We start from the raw sequence: 17,512 nt of genomic DNA on the forward strand, positions 1-17,512 counted from the left end.
ATCCCCCCCCAGTACAGTGTCCCCGATCACCCATCCCCCCAGTACAGCGTCCCCGATCACCCATCCCCCCCCAGTACAGTGTCCCCGATCACCCATCCCCCCCAGTACAGTGTCCCCGATCACCCATCCCCCCCAGTACAGCGTCCCCGATCACCCATCCCCCCCCCCGTACAGCGTCCCCGATCACCCATCCCCCCCCCCCAGTACAGTGTCCCCGATCACCCATCCCCCCCAGTACAGCGTCCCCGATCACCCATCCCCCCCCAGTACAGTGTCCCCGATCACCCCCCCCCCCCCAGTACAGTGTCCCCGATCACCCATCCAGTCATACAGGGGGGGGGGGTCATACAGAGTATTATGGGGTATTACTCCCCTCCCCCCAGGGACAGTCATACATGGGGGGGTCATACAGAGTATTACTCCCCTCCCCCCAGGGACAGTCATACATGGGGGGGGGTCATACAGAGTATTATGGGGTATTACTCCCCTCCCCCCAGGGACAGTCATACATGGGGGGTCATACAGAGTATTATGGGGTATTACTCCCCTCCCCCCAGGGACAGTCATACATGGGGGGTCATACAGAGTATTATGGGGTATTACTCCCCTCCCCCCAGGGACAGTCATACATGGGGGGGTTATACAGAGTATTATGGGGTATTACTCCCCTCCCCCCAGGGACAGTCATACATGGGGGGGGGGGGTCATACAGAGTATTATGGGGTATTACTCCCCTCCAATAATAGTTTGTTCCCCCTTCATAGACTCCTCTGCCCCTCCCCCTGGGACTTGTAGTTCACTCCCCCTCCTTTGTGATCGGTGTATGACTAGGGGGCGGGGCAGGCTCAGGGATAAGGGGCGGGGTTAACAGTCTCTTGTCCGCCCCTTTCCCCTCTTCCGCCCAGCGTATGGCTCAGGGATAGGGGGTGGAGTCTTACAGGCTCTGGACCGCCTCTTTCCCCTCTCCCGCCCGGCGTATGGGACAAGGGGCGGGGTGAACTGTCTCTGGACCGCCCCTTTCCCCTCCCCTCTTCCGGCGTATGGGAAAAGGGGCGGGGTTAACAGTCTCTGGACCGCCCCTTTCCTCTGGCTCCGGGACAGAGGGCGGGCTCAGTGATAGGTAGGCGGGGCTAGTATTGACATATAACGGGCCGGCGCATGCGCGCACCCGCCATGCTGTCACTCTCCCGGACTGTCCCGCGGCTCCTCGCTTCTCCTCTCCAGCAGTACCGGACCGTCATGTCCCGTTCCCCGCCCCCTCCGGGGCTCCCGCGCACCGTGCTCGGCACTATGGAGTTCGGGCGGCGGATGGACGCGCAGCAGAGCGGGGACGCGGTGCGCGAGTTCCTGAGGCGCGGGCACGACGAGCTGGACACCGCTCACATGTACGCGGACGGGGAGACCGAGAGAGTGCTGGGGGGGCTGGGCCTGAGCGCCGGAGGTAAGAGGGGGGCGGGGTTACTGGAGAGCAGGAGTGCTGCTGTTGCCCATAGCAACCTATATAATGGCTTTTCAACATAGACTCCTCCCCCCCTCCTACATTCTACACAGAATCAGGAAAAGTTCATTGTGTATCCAGAATAAGGGATCCTAGAATCAGTGGGCTGGATTCACGTACTTGGGCGCATCTTTAGGTCGGCGTATCGCATCTCATTTGCGCTACGCTGACGTAACATAGAGAGGCAAGGCCAGTATTCACAAAGCACTTGCTCCCTAAGTTACGTCGGCATAGTGCAAATGGGCCCGGCGTAAGCGCGCCAAATTCAAATTAGGCAGGTAGGGGGCGTGCTCCATGTAAAGTAACCGTGACCCCATGTAAATGAAGGGCCGTTGGTACGGTGCATGCGCGCGCATGCTCAGAATCATGTCGCAAATACTCCCTACGATACGACGGCTCAATGCGTACGACGTGAACCGAACTTGCGCCCAGCCCCCATTCACGTACGACTTACGTAAAATCCGACGGCACTTCCGACGTCCATCCCTTTGCATGGGCTGCGCCGCCTATAGATGTGTTTTATCTTTACGCCGGCGTATGTCTTACGTAAACGGCGTAGCTTACTGCGACGGGCGTACGTACGATCGTGAATCGGCGTATCTAGGTCATTTACATATTCGACGTGTAAATCAATGGAAGCGCCCCTTGCGGCCAGCGTAAATATGCGCCCAAGATACGACGGCGTAGGAGACTTGCGTCGGTCGTATCTTGGCAACATTCCGGCGTATCTCATTTTAAGAATGAGCGCAAAGATACGACGGCGCAGATTCGGACTTACGTCGGTGTAAGTCTCTGTGAATCTGGCCCAGTGTATCCAGAATAAGAGGTCCTAGAATGATAGAACCGGTGTGTCTGTGTATCTAGAATAAGAGGTCATGTGATCACCTGGGTGGAGCCAATAAGTTTTGGTGTATCCAGAATAAGCCAGGAATGGGCGGCACACACTGTGTGGTGAAAGGACTCGGCTGTAGTTTTCCGGAGGCGGAGCTTATAACATCTGTGTATCCAGAATAATCTGCTGAGCGGGTCACATGATCCATCCATGATGTACAAAGATTGGATCTGTTTATCCAGAATCAGTGCTGTGTCCATGTAGGTGACCCCGCCCCTCCACCACCTGGTCCTCCCATGTAGGTGACCCCGCCCCTCCCGCACCTGGTCCTGCCATGTAGGTGACCCCGCCCCTCCCTCACCTGGTCCTCCCATGTAGGTGACCCCGCCCCTCCCACCTGGTCCTGCCATGTAGGTGACCCCGCCCCTCCCTCACCTGGTCCTGCCATGTAGGTGACCCCGCCCCTCCCTCACCTGGTCCTGCCATGTAGGTGACCCCGCCCCTCCCTCACCTGGTCCTGCCATGTAGGTGACCCCGCCCCTCCCTCACCTGGTCCTGCCATGTAGGTGACCCCGCCCCCACCTGGTCCTGCCATGTAGATGACCCCGCCCCTCCCGCACCTGGTCCTGCCATGTAGGTGACCCCGCCCCCACCTGGTCCTGCCATGTAGGTGACCCCGCCCCTCCCTCACCTGGTCCTGCCATGTAGGTGACCCCGCCCCTCCCTCACCTGGTCCTGCCATGTAGGTGACCCCGCCCCCACCTGGTCCTGCCATGTAGGTGACCCCGCCCCCACCTGGTCCTGCCATGTAGGTGACCCCGCCCCCACCTGGTCCTGCCATGTAGATGACCCCGCCCCTCCCTCACCTGGTCCTGCCATGTAGGTGACCCCGCCCCTCCCACCTGGTCCTGCCATGTAGGTGACCCCGCCCCTCCCACCTGGTCCTGCCATGTAGGTGACCCCGCCCCCCCACCTGGTCCTGCCATGTAGGTGACCCCGCCCCCCCACCTGGTCTTGCCATGTAGGTGACCCCGCCCCCCCACCTGGTCTTGCCATTTAGGTGACCCCGCCCCCCCCCACCTGGTCTTGCCATGTAGGTGACCCCGCCCCCCACCTGGTCCTCCCATGTAGGTGACCCCGCCCCTCCCCCACCTGGTCCTCCCATGTAGGTGACCCCGCCCCCCCCCCACCTGGTCCTGCCATGTAGGTGACCCCGCCCCTCCCTCACCTGGTCCTGCCATGTAGGTGACCCCGCCCCTCCCTCACCTGGTCCTGCCATGTAGGTGACCCCGCCCCTCCCTCACCTGGTCCTGCCATGTAGGTGACCCCGCCCCTCCCTCACCTGGTCCTGCCATGTAGGTGACCCCTCCCTCACCTGGTCCTGCCATGTAGGTGACCCCGCCCCCCCCCACCTGGTCCTGCCATGTAGGTGACCCCGCCCCTCCCTCACCTGGTCCTGCCATGTAGGTGACCCCGCCCCCCCACCTGGTCCTGCCATGTAGATGACCCCTCCCCCCACCTGGTCCTGCCATTTAGGTGACCCCGCCCCCCTCTGTACGGCTCGGTGGACTTTGTCCCGTCATTCACACTGAGACTTGAACCCGGCGCTGCAATTATTAGATGAAGATCAGCCGAGTTTTGTAAATGATTCACCCCTCCCCCGATTACCCTCCCCCGTGACACCGGAGTCCTGCCAGGGGACAGACCACACTCTGCTGAGCGTCCGATCCGGAAATGTCCGGATTTATTCCTGACTATGTCCCCATTGGGGAGAATATCGCTCACTTCCTGCTGAAGTGACACCGCTACAAGAAATGGAGGGGAGGGGTTATCGCCAGGAAGGCGGAGCCAGCAATAAAACCTTGTCAGAGGTTCTCACCCCTCCCCCGCTCTGCTACAAGGGGGGCTCGGTCTGTGTCCCTGCTGGAGAGATTTCCCTTTATTTCCTGTCCTAACAGGAAGTGGGGGAGGGGGGGGGGGGTCACTGTCTTCCAACAGGGACCTGCCTGAGATGGGGCCGCCAGAGTCAGGAGTTTACTCCTTTGTAGAAAAGCATGAAATCTGGGGCAGTAATCTGGGGCCGAAGGGTGCAGGAACCTGGGGCAGAAATCTTGGGCTGCAAAGAAGCGGGAATCTGGGGCAGTAAAGGGGCAGCAATCTGGGGCAGTAAAGGGGCAGCAATCTGGGGCAGTAAAGGGGCAGCAATCTGGGGCAGTAAAGGGGCAGCAATCTGGGGCAGTAAAGGGGCAGCAATCTGGGGCAGTAAAGGGGCAGCAATCTGGGGCAGTAAAGGGGCAGCAATCTGGGGCAGTAAAGGGGCCGCAAAGGTGCAGGAACCTGGGGCAGCAATCTGGGGTTGCAAAGAAGTGGAAATCTGGGGCCGCAAAGGGGCAGGAATCTGGGGCCCCAAAGGGGCGGTAATCTGGGGCCGATGGGTGGCGGAACCTGGGGCAGCAATCTTGGGCCGCAAAGGGGCAGCAATCTGAGCCAGTAAAGAGGCCGCAAAGGGGTGTCAATCTGGGGCCGCAAAAAGAATCTGGGGCCGCAAAGGAGCAGGAATCTGGGACAGTAAAGGGGCCGCAAAGGGGCAGGAATCTGGGGCAGTAAAGGGGCAGCAATCTGGGGCCACAAAGGGGCAGCAATCTGGGGGCCCAGAGGTGCAGGAACCTGGGGCAGCAATCAGGGGTTGCAAAGAAGCGGGAATCTGGGGCCCCAAAGGGGCAGCAATCTGGGGCCGAAGGGTGGCGGAACCTGGGGCAGCAATCTGGGGCAGCAATCTGAGGCAGTAAAGGGGCCTCAAAGGGGCGGCAATCTGGGGCCGCAAAAAAGAATCTGGGGCAGTAAATGGGCAGCAATCTGGGGCCGTCAAGGGGCAGCAATCTGGGGCCGTCAAGGGGGCAGCAATCTGGGGCCGTCAAGGGGGCAGCAATCTGGGGCAGTAAAGGGGCGGCAATCTGGGGCCGCAAAAGTGCAGGAACCTGGGGCAGCAATCTGGGGCTGCAAAGAAGCGGGAATCTGGGGCCACAAAGGGGCATCAATCTGGGGCAGTAAAGGGGCAGGAATCTGGGGCCGCCAAGGGGCAGCAACCTGGGGCCTCAATCTGGGGCAGTAAAGTGGCACCAACCTGATCATCACACGGGAAGTGTAACGCGCATGTTCCTTCTCTCTGGCAGTGAAATTGGCTACAAAGGCGAATCCCTGGGAGGGGAAGACGCTGGGGGCGGAGAGCGTGCGCCAGCAACTGGAGACCTCCCTCCAGAGACTGCGGACCCCCAGCGTCCACCTCTTCTACCTCCACGCCCCGGACCACCAGACCCCGGTGGAGGAGACCCTGGCGGCCTGCCAGCAGCTGTACCAGGAGGTGAGCGCCATCATGTGGGGGGGGGGGGGGGGGAGGGGTAATCAATCCTTCCTCGGGTCTGACATGTTTGGTATCTATTTACTCGCCGCCCCTCCCCCTCTTATATTTTACCAAAGTCGGTGATAAGAACGGTTTGTTTTGCAGTAAAAGTTTCATTTTTGGTGTCAGAAAAATGTGTATTTGGTAAATAATGTCTCCGCCCGGCACTGCCCGTATTTCACAAAGGACTGCGGCTTTTCCCGCGTCTCTCCTGTCCCGACATTTGTAGTGTCAGCGGAGCTCAGGCCACGCCCCCCCTCCGGAGATAGTGACTTTTCTGCTTCTGAACTTTCCTCTCCCTGAACTTTGTACTCCGGAAACCCGCCGATCCACAACATCGATCAAAGAACGTTCACAGAATAATAAATCGCACTTTACAAGTCCTGACTGATCGCCATATACAGGATCGGAAAATCTCCACCTTTCATCACTGCAAAGCCGTCCTTCAGCTGCAGGCAGTGACTGTGCCTAGGCTGAGATGATGTCATCAGTCTGCTGCAGGCAAGAACAAGCATTTCCTCAGTCTCCCCTCCCCCCAGGGATCAGACTGTACATTGTTCCTTTGTAGAAGGAGGAGGAGTCATTTCCTCAGTCTCCCCTCCCCCCAGTGATCAGACTGTACATTGTAACTTTGTTTTTTGTTTGTTTTTTATCTTCCAGGGCAAATTCAAAGAGCTGGGCCTTTCCAATTTCGCCTCCTGGGAGGTGATGGAGGTGTACTGCATTTGTAAGAAGAATAACTGGGTGCTGCCGACCGTCTACCAGGTACCCCCCCCCCCCCCCCCATGTTCTGTGGTCTGTCTCGGGTAGATGATGGGACTTGGAGGACTTTTCCTGAAGGGGGTTCCTGTGGCGGGGAAGCTCTCCGTGTTTTGTGTCCTTCAGTCCTCCGGATGGGGAAATCCGCCACGTTACGGAATCTTGCATAGAGGAACACTGGGCATTCCATATTCACCTCTGAGGGCCACAGAGGAGGAGCAAAAGGGGCCCATAAAGCACCAGGGGTACCCCTGGAAATAATATTCAGGTCTTGGGGAACCCCCTACGTAAAAAAAAAAAAAAATACAGCTCATGGTGCATTGGCCACACCCCACTGGTGGTCATGGAGCGAAGGGCAGGGCCAATACTGGAGGGGGGGGAGATTTGCATTAGCCACACCCCACTGGTGGTCATGGAGCGAAGGGCAGGGCCAATACTGGAGGGGGGGAGATTTGCATTGGCCACACCCCACTGGTGGTCATGGAGCAAAGGGCAGGGTCAATACTGGAGGGGGAGATTTGCATTAGCCACACCCCACTGGTGGTCATGGAGCGAAGGGCAGGGCCAATACTGGAGGGGGGGGAGATTTGCATTAGCCACACCCCACTGGTGGTCATGAAGCGAAGGGCAGGGCCAATACTGGAGGGGGGGAGATTTGCATTGGCCACACCCCACTGGTGGTCATGGAGCAAAGGGCAGGGCCAATACTGGAGGGGGGGAGATTTGCATTGGCCACACCCCACTGGTGGTCATGGAAGCGAAGGGCAGGGCCAATACTGGAGGGGGGAGATTTGCATTGGCCACACCCCACTGGTGGTCATGGAGCAAAGGGCAGGGCCAATACTGGAGGGGGAGATTTGCATTAGCCACACCCCACTGGTGGTCATGAAGCAAAGGGCAGGGCCAATACTGGAGGGGGAGATTTGCATTAGCCACACCCCACTGGTGGTCATGGAGCGAAGGGCAGGGCCAGTACTGGAGGGGGAGGGGATTTGCATTAGCCACACCCCACTGGTGGTCATGGAGCGAAGGGCAGGGCCAATACTAGAGGGGGGGGGGATATTTGCATTAGCCACACCCCACTGGTGGTCATGGAGCGAAGGGCTGGGCCAATACTGGAGGGGGGGGGAGATTTGCATTAGCCACACCCCACTGGTGGTCATGGAGCGAAGGGCAGGGCCAGTACTGGAGGGGGGGGGGGGAGATTTGCATTAGCCACACCCCACTGGTGGTCATGGAGCGAAGGGCTGGGCCAATACTGGAGGGGGGGGGAGATTTGCATTAGCCACACCCCACTGGTGGTCATGGAGCGAAGGGCAGGGCCAATACTGGAGGGGGGGGAGATTTGCATTAGCCACACCCCACTGGTGGTCATGGAGCGAAGGGCAGGGTCAGTACTAGAGGGGGGGAGATTTGCATTAGCCACACCCCACTGGTGGTCATGAAGCAAAGGGCAGGGCCAGTACTGGAGGGGGGGGGGGGATTTGCATTAGCCACACCCCATTGGTGGTCATGGAGCGAAGGGCAGGTACTGGGGGTGGGGGATTTAGAAGGGCATCAGCCCTGGATGCTGTGTTGAGCGTGGGGTTGCTGTTGCTGAAGCTCGTCCCCCCTCCCTTTTACTGACAGGAGTGGCTGCAGTGTCACTCCTGTCAGAAGGAGCAGTCAGTGGCAGATAGCTGCTGCTGGAGGGGGGATTCCGCTTTCTTCTTTCTCCAGCCTGCACGGGGCGGAAAAGATCCGGCGCTGAGACAGGGAACTGTCCTCAGTCTCAGCGCCGCACTGCTGAGGAAGGAGGGTGGACTCTCCCTGTCATGTGAGTACCGATCTCCCAGTACAAGGGGGGGGGAGGGGTAGGGGCAACAACTGGGGACACTCGATGTAATGGAAGACTCTGCTGGGGGCTCCTGATGTAAAGGGGGACTCCACCTGGCGGGGGGGGTGTAATTTGCTGACTTCGCTTCTTTGCACTGGTAGTCAGTAGACAGAATGAAGAGTGTTGCCAGAACATTGTGGGCACCATCAGGCAGGAGATCAATCCATCACAGCTTGAGGAGCCCCTGGTAACTTCAGAAGGAACCCCCCGGGTTGAGAATGGTGGTTCTAGATCTAGATGATTGGGGTGTTTGTGTTTTGTTATCGAAAATTCACATTAAATACATAGTAGATAAAAGCCGGGGGATGGGGTCCATGTATCTGGTCACTGATGTCCATCTAATCTGGACCTCTGGGGGCTCTTTACTTCATCCATGGTTGATGCCTACTGTCTTGGGTCCATTGTCCATTTACTGGACCTCTGGGAGGGGGGTTAGAGAACTTCTCACACCATCCATGGTTGATTTCTACTATCTGGGGTCCATCATCCATTTACTGGACTCCTGGGGGGGATTTGAGAACTTCTCACACCATTCATGGTGGATCTCTGCCATCTTGGGTCCATCATCCATTCATAGACATCTATATGTAGATATCGGAGTCATGTGACCACTTCTAATCCTGACAATTGCTCCCTCCTCAGGGTATGTACAACGCCACCACGCGCCAAATAGAGACGGAGCTGCTCCCATGCTTGCGCCAGCTCGGAATCCGGTTCTACGCATACAACCCGCTAGCAGGTGAGATGGTGGCGCACTTGATAGTCAATCACGGCAACGACTATTCTACAATGTAAATATTATGGGGGGGATTTCAGCCCCGAGGAGTTTAAAAACAGTTTAGGTCTGCCCCCATGGAGTTGCCCCCCTTCTCTCTACGGCCATTAATTTGGAGTTGCCCCCCTTCTCTCTACGGCCATTAATTTGGAGTTGCCCCCCCCCTTCTCTCTACGGCCATTAATTTGGAGTTGCCCCCCCCTTCTCTCTACGGCCATTAATTTGGAGTTGCCCCCCCCCCTTCTCTCTACGGCCATTAATTTGGAGTTGCCCCCCCTTTGTGGCTACAACATCATGCACTCTTCTAGGAAGTTTTTCGAAAAGATTTTGGAGGGTATCTGTGGGATGTTGTGCCCATTTGTGAAGTCAGGTACTGATGTTGGATAAAAAAAGACCTGGGTAATGTTGGGCACCAAAAAAAAAAAAAACCTGGCCTACAGTCAACCTTCCAGTTCATCTCAAAGGTCTTTGGTAGGGTAAAGGTCTGGGCTCTGTGCAGGACATCCATTCCAAAACTATGCCCATTATGGATTTGCCACCCCCCCATGGCCATTAATACTGATGTTGGATGAAAAGATGGAACCTCACGTTGGGCACCAAAAAAAAAATAGACTTGGCCTTCAGTGAACGTTTTAAATCATCTCAAAGGTGTTCAATAGGGTTGAGGTCACGGCTTGGCGCAGGACACTAGAGTTCCTCCACCCATCACACCTATATGAGCTTGTTGTACATCCATTCCAAAACCATGGCCATTATGGAGGTGCTACCGCTCTTATGGAGCGGGGCCCAAACTGGTCCCACCATATCTTTATGGAGTGGGGCCGAAACTGGTCCCACCATGTCTTTATGGAGCGGGGCCCAAACTGGTCCCACCATATCTTTATGGAGTGGGGCCCAAACTGGTCCCACCATATCTTTATGGAGCGGGGCCCAAACTGGTCCCACCATGTCTTTATGGAGTGGAGCCCAAACTGGTCCCACCATATCTTTATGGAGCGGGGCCGAAACTGGTCCCACCATGTCTTTATGGAGCGGGGCCCAAACTGGTCCCGCCATGTCTTTATGGAGTGGGGCCCAAACTGGTCCCACCATATCTTTATGGAGCAGGGCCGAAACTGGTCCCACCATGTCTTTATGGAGCGGGGACCAAACTGGTCCCACCATGTCTTTATGGAGCGGGGCCCAAACTGGTCCCGCCATGTCTTTATGGAGTGGGGCCCAAACTGGTCCCGCCATGTCTTTATGGAGTGGGGCCCAAACTGGTCCCGCCATGTCTTTATGGAGTGGGGCCCAAACTGGTCCCGCCATGTCTTTATGGAGTGGGGCCCAAACTGGTCCCGCCATGTCTTTATGGAGTGGGGCCCAAACTTGTCCCGCCATGTCTTTATGGAGTGGGGCCCAAACTGGTCCCGCCATGTCTTTATGGAGTGGGGCCCAAACTGGTCCCGCCATGTCTTTATGGAGTGGGGCCCAAACTGGTCCCGCCATGTCTTTATGGAGTGGGGCCCAAACTGGTCCCGCCATGTCTTTATGGAGTGGGGCCCAAACTGGTCCCGCCATGTCTTTATGGAGTGGGGCCCAAACTGGTCCCGCCATGTCTTTATGGAGTGGGGCCCAAACTGGTCCCGCCATGTCTTTATGGAGTGGGGCCCAAACTGGTCCCGCCATGTCTTTATGGAGTGGGGCCCAAACTGGTCCCGCCATGTCTTTATGGAGTGGGGCCCAAACTGGTCCCGCCATGTCTTTATGGAGCGGGGCCAAAACTGGTCCCACCATGTCTTTATGGAGTGGAGCCCAAACTGGTCCCACCATGTCTTTATGGAGTGGGGCCCAAACTGGTCCCACCATACCTTTTTATGGAGCGGGGCCCAAACTGGTCCCACCATGTCTTTATGGAGCGGGGCCCAAACTGGTCCCACCATGTCTTTATGGAACTGGTCCCACCATACCTTTTTATGGAGCAGGGCCCAAACTGGTCAACCCGCTCAGTCATGGTGGAGCAGAAAAGGGTCTTCACGAGGTTGGAAGAGCACAATTGTCTCCAATGTCTTTGTATGATGGAATATTACGAGGATCTTTTAGTAGAGACCCCTGAACACCATCATTTGGAGGGGGGAGGGGTGGCCATGTAATGTCGGTTTATATCCATTCACTAGAATTCTTGATCTTTCTAGTATCTTATTCCCAGAATTGTAGATAGAAAGGTCCTAGGCCTGGGTGGTATTACTCAGGCCAATTATGAAATGTACTCTTGTTTTTGTCACCAGGGGGGCTTCTGACCGGGAAGTACCAGTATGAAGACCAGGACAAGACGCAGGAAGCGTCCAGATTTTTCGGGAACAGCTGGGCAGAAACTTACCGGAATAGGTGACTCTCATCCCCCCTCCTGCCTGTCCTTGGCCAGTGCTGAGGCGGGGTGCTATGATGGTTTTAGGAAGCTATGTACAGCCCCCTGCCGGCCCCTCCCACCAGCCATGATCTGCCTGCATTGCATAGAGGAGCAGAGAGACCCAGTGATTGACAGAGGGGTGGGGTGAGGGATGATTGATGGGCGGGGTGAGCGGAGGGATGATTGATGGGAGGGGTGAGTGGAGGGATGATTGATGGGCGGGGTGAGCGGAGGGATGATTGATGGGAGGAGTGGGTTGAGCGGAGGGATGAATGACAGAGGGGCAGGGTGGGGTGAGTGGAGGGATGATTGATGGGAGAGGCGGAGCGATGATTGATGGGAGGGGCGGGGTGAGCGGAGCGATGATTGATGGGAGAGGTGAGTGAAGGGATGATTGATGATCGAGGGGTGGGGTGAATGACAGAGGGGCGGGGTGAGGGATGATTGATGATCAAGGGGTGGGGTGAATGACAGAGAGAGGGGGGGGGGTGAGGGATGATTGAAGGGTGGGGTGAATGACAGAGGGGCGGGGGGAGGGATGATTGATGATCGTGGGGTGGGGTGAATGACAGAGGGGTGGGGTGAGCGGAGGGATGATTGAGGGGCGGGGTGAGCGAAGGGATGATTGATGGGAGGGGCGGGGTGAGCGGAGGGATGATTGATGGGAGGGTTGATGGGAGGGGCGGGGTGAGCGGAGGGGCGGGGTGAGCGGAGGGATGATTGATGGGAGGGGTGGGGTAAGCGAAGGGATGATTGATGGGAGGGGCGGGGTGAGCGAAGGGATGAATGATGGGAGGGGCGGGGTGAGCGGAGGGATGAATGATGGGAGGGGCGGGGTGAGCGGAGGGATGATTGAGGGGCGGGGTGAGCGGAGGGATGATTGATGGGAGGGGTGGGGTGAGCGGAGGGATGATTGATGGGAGGGGTGAGCGGAGGGATGATTGATGGGAGGGGTGAGCGGAGGGATGATTGATGGGAGGGGCGGGGTGAGCGGAGGGATGATTGATGGGAGGGGTGAGCGGAGGGATGATTGATGGGAGGGGTGAGCGGAGGGATGATTGATGGGAGGGGCGGGGTGAGCGGAGGGATGATTGATGGAGGGGTGAGTGGAGGGATGATTGATGGGCGGGGTGAGCGGAGGGATGATTGATGGGAGGAGTGGGTTGAGCGGAGGGATGAATGACAGAGGGGCAGGGTGGGGTGAGTGGAGGGATGATTGATGGGAGAGGCGGAGCGATGATTGATGGGAGGGGCGGGGTGAGCGGAGCGATGATTGATGGGAGAGGTGAGTGAAGGGATGATTGATGATCGAGGGGTGGGGTGAATGACAGAGGGGCGGGGTGAGGGATGATTGATGATCAAGGGGTGGGGTGAATGACAGAGAGAGGGGGGGGGGGGGGGGGGGGGGGGGGGGGGGGGGGGGGATGATTGAAGGGTGGGGTGAATGACAGAGGGGCGGGGGGAGGGATGATTGATTAACGTGGGGTGGGGTGAATGACAGAGGGGTGGGGTGAGCGGAGGAATGATTGATGGGAGAGGTGAGCGGAGGGATGATTGAGGGGCGGGGTGAGCGAAGGGATGATTGATGGGAGGGGCGGGGTGAGCGGAGGGATGATTGATGGGAGGGGCGGGGTGAGCGGAGGGATGATTGATGGGAGGGTTGATGGGAGGGGCGGGGTGAGCGGAGGGGCGGGGTGAGCGGAGGGATGATTGATGGGAGGGGTGGGGTAAGCGAAGGGATGATTGATGGGAGGGGCGGGGTGAGCGAAGGGATGAATGATGGGAGGGGCGGGGTGAGCGGAGGGATGATTGATGGGAGGGGCGGGGTGAGCGGAGGGATGATTGATGGGAGGGTTGATGGGAGGGGCGGGGTGAGCGGAGGGGCGGGGTGAGCGGAGGGATGATTGATGGGAGGGGTGGGGTAAGCGAAGGGATGATTGATGGGAGGGGCGGGGTGAGCGAAGGGATGAATGATGGGAGGGGCGGGGTGAGCGGAGGGATGATTGAGGGGCGGGGTGAGCGGAGGGATGATTGATGGGAGGGGCGGAGGGATGATTGAGGGGCGGGGTGAGCGGAGGGATGATTGATGGGAGGGGTGAGCGAAGGGATGATTGATGGGAGGGGCGGGGTGAGCGGAGGGATGATTGATGGAGGGGCGGGGTGAGCGGAGGGATGATTGATGGGAGGGGCGGGGTGAGCGGAGGGATGATTGATGGGAGGGGTGAGCGGAGGGATGATTGATGGGAGGGGCGGAGGGATGATTGATGGGAGGGGCGGAGGGATGATTGATGGGAGGGGCGGAGGGATGATTGATGGGAGGGGTGGGGTGAGTGAAGGGATGATTGATGATCGAGGGGTGGGGTGAATGACAGAGGGGCGGGGGTGAGGGGAGGGATGATTGAGTGAAGGGGCGGGATGATTGAGTGAAGGGGCGGGTGCCCGGGGGGGATTATTAATGGTGTGCGTCTTGCTGGGCAGGTATTGGAAGAAGCATCACTTCGAAGCCATCGATTTGGTTCGCCGATCTCTGGAAGAGATGTACAGCGCCGATGTCAGGCCGAGTCTGACCGCAGCCGCACTACGCTGGATGTACCACCACTCCAAGTTGCAGGTTGGTTCTGTCCTCACACGGGCGTCGCCATGGCGGATGTTCTTGCATTGAATGTATCCTGACACGAGTCTCTTGCCCCCCCAGGGAAGTCGGGGTGACGCGGTGATCTTGGGGATGTCCAGCACGGAGCAGCTGTTGAATAACTTGTCCGGAGCGGAGGGAGGCCCTCTGCTGTCCCCGGTGGTCGCTGCGTTCAACGACGCCTGGAACCTGGTCGCCCACGACTGTCCCAACTACTTCCGCTAGAAGGAAATCGCTGACTGTCGCAGCGATTTATTGCCTTAATTCCCGCCATGCCGCTGATTTAAAGCAGAACTCTAGACAAAATAATAATACGTTTTTACCTGATTCACACTGAAGGGGGGGGGGGGTGCCAGTGTCATGAGAAGGTCAAAGTGTGCCCCTCCCATGAGCTGTGCACTACTTCAGCAGCAAAGGTTGCAGGTCTTCTCTTTTTAGCACCCCCCCCCTCCCCGTGTGACTTCAATTCTAACAGTACGATAAAATGAGCGGGCGCTGCAATGCTGTTCTGCTGCTCCTAGTGCCTGAAACATGTTAAATATCCGCTCTATGCAGCTGATTGACTGTGTAGACACGCCCCTCCAACAGCCTGATTTCTTGTGTGCTGGGTGACTAGACAGGGCCGTCTTTAATAATGATTGGACCCTGGGGGCCCCCTCCCAAATCCACATGTCAACTATTTATAGGCAGTGTAGGCTCGAGAGACAGCTGCTTTGGGCCTCACAACAATGACTGGGCCGGGGGGCAGTTGCCCCTTTTGCCCTGCCTGTAGGACAGAACCGACCTCTAGACTGGCAATAGTTTATAACTGGACCAAGTGCGGCTCCTTATATTTGGCTGAAGTTCTGGCTTTGTACCTTGTAAGCTTTATTAACACCAGGAACATAAGCGAGGTGATGAAGGTATATCAACGCGTTTCATCAACAATGCAAGTTTAGTCTAAGGGGGGGGGGGGGGGGGGAGGAAATGCACCCAAACGGCATCGCGTCTGGTGGAGGAGGATTTGTCACCTTGCCTGGTGTTAATAAAGCTTATTGCAGTTTATGGGGGGGGAGACTAGGAGTGCAGCTTGACGTACTTAAAGCGGGGGTTCACCCTAAAAAAACAAGTTTCTACCATGCCATCCAGCATACTAGCGTGAGCTACAGTATGCCTTTATTTTTTAGCGCCGTACTCCGTTTAATCCCGTAGTTACGTTTCAGACTCCCCGCAGGGAGTGGGCGTTCTTATGCAGAGGGGAACATGATTGACGGCCGGCTATGGCGCGTCTCGCTTCCCGAAAATAGCCGGAGTAGGACTCGGCGCTATACGGTGCCTGCGCACAGACTAGGAGCTGACTGCGCAGGCGCCGTGAAGAGCCAAGTCCTATTTTGGCTATTTTCGGGAAGCGTGACCGGCCATCAATCATGTTCCCCTCTGCATAGGAACGCCTACTCCTCGCGGGGAGTCTGAAACTTAACTACGGGATTAAACTGAGTACAGCGCAAAAAAATTAAAACATACTGTAGCTCGCGCTAGTATGCTGGATGACATGGTAGAAAACATTTTTTTTTTAGGGTGAACCCCCGCTTTAAGGCGGATTTGTCACCTTGCCGGGTGTTAATAAAGTTTATTGCAGTTTAGGGGGAAAAAAAACTAGGAGTTCAGCTTGAGAACCCCCAGCCCGTTGCTGCTTGTCGGTTGGCCGGAGCCGTGTGGCGATTGAAGTTCTGGTTGACGCACCGCCCTCCATGTATGAACCCGATTTGTTCATCTGAATCCAGATTAATGTGAATTGTAAATGATTAAAAATATTTGATTAATAAAATCAGAATGCAAAGTATTCTGTCTGGTCATTGCGGAAATCACAGGATGGCGGTACGGAGGCTGTTGTCGCGCTTTGAAAACCCCTCAAGGAAAAAATAAAATAAAATTCTCTTCCATATATATAATATACACACTCCAAGAGCAGGGTGTGGGGGGGCCTTTTTTTTTTCTTGGGTTGCGTTTAGTTTTAATGCAATTTTTTTTTGTATCATTTGTCTGTATTTTCTTAACCACTTCAGCCCCGGACCATTTTGTTGCTAAAGGACCAGGCCCACTTTTTTTGCGATTCGGCACTGCGTCGCTTAAACTGACAATTGCGCGGTCGTGCGATGTGGCTCCCAAACAAAATTGGCTTTTTTTCCCCACAAATAGAGATTTCTTTTGGTGGGATTTGATCACCTCTGCAGTTTTTATTTTTTGCGCTATAAACAAAAATAGAGCGACAATTTAAAAAAAAAAAAAAATTTGCATCCCCAAAAATATACAAAAAAAACAAATATTCCTCAGTTTCGGCCGATACGTATTCTTCTACATATTTTTGGTAAAAAAAAAAAAAAACGCTAAGCGTTTGATTGGTTTGCACAAAAGTTACAGCGTCTACAAAATAAGGGATAGTTTTGTCATTTTTAATAATTTTTTTATTTACTAGTAATGGCAGTGATTTTTATCGTGACTGCGACATTACAGCGGACACTTGTCGCCATTTTGGGACCATAGTCATTTATACAGCGATCAGTGCTATAAAAATGCACTGTGAAAATGACACTGGCAGGGAAGGGGGTTAACCTGTAGGGGGCGCTGAAGGGTTTAGTGTTCCCCAATGTGTGATTCTTACTGTAGGGGGGGCGTGGCATGTCACTGATTGGCGTTCCCCATGACAGGGAACAGACGATCAGTGACGCTCTCACTAGTAGGAACAGGGAGATGTTTTGTTTACACTTGCCTCTCCCCGTTCTTCAGCTCTGCAAACCCGATCGCGGGACACCGGCAGTGATCGGGTCCACAGTTACGGAACTCAGGACCCCCACCAACTATAGTACCCCCTCGGTGCAGACACCCCCCCCTCCTCTCAGGGCAAGAGACCCCCCCCCCTCCTCTCAGGGCAAGAGACCCCCCCCCCTTCCTCGCAGGGCAAGAGACCCCCCCCTCCTCGCAGGGCAAGAGACCCCCCCCCTCCTCGCAGGGCAAGAGACCCCCCCCCTCCTCGCAGGGCAAGAGACCCCCCCCCTCCTCGCAGGGCAAGACCCCCCCCCCTCCTCGCAGGGCAAGAGACCCCCCCCCCCTCCTCGCAGGGCAAGAGACCACCCCCCCTCCTCACAGGGCAAGAGACCCCCCTCGGGCAGTACAGAGACTCCCAGCGTGTGTCCCACGAGTGCGGGCTCCTCCTCTGTGGGTGTAAACAGAGGAGGGCCGCCGCCGGGTGTACTAAGATGGCCGCGGCTTCGGAGCTAGGACGAAGCCGCGGCCTTTCCTAATCTTATTCCTGCGGCTCCGGAGCTAGGCCGAAGCTGCGGCCATAACGTTATGAAAGGCCGCGGCTTCGGC

The 17,512-nt window shown here is 56.7% G+C and overlaps 1 protein-coding gene across 1 annotated transcript; it reads left to right on the plus strand.

The window, feature by feature from the left end:
* The first annotated feature begins 1,136 nt into the window (after window positions 1-1,136).
* LOC120915933 (aflatoxin B1 aldehyde reductase member 2-like) lies at window positions 1,137-14,814 on the plus strand. Its single transcript, XM_040326780.1, has 7 exons — window positions 1,137-1,441; window positions 5,504-5,691; window positions 6,391-6,495; window positions 9,008-9,104; window positions 11,408-11,507; window positions 14,008-14,140; window positions 14,225-14,814. The coding sequence occupies exons 1-7, from the start codon at window positions 1,159-1,161 to the stop codon at window positions 14,384-14,386; spliced, it is 1,068 nt and encodes a 355-aa protein (XP_040182714.1). The 5' UTR covers window positions 1,137-1,158; the 3' UTR covers window positions 14,387-14,814.
* Window positions 14,815-17,512: the final 2,698 nt, after the last annotated feature.

This window comes from Rana temporaria, chromosome 10 (assembly GCF_905171775.1).
Source record: "Rana temporaria chromosome 10, aRanTem1.1, whole genome shotgun sequence".
Lineage (NCBI taxonomy): Eukaryota > Metazoa > Chordata > Amphibia > Anura > Ranidae > Rana > Rana temporaria.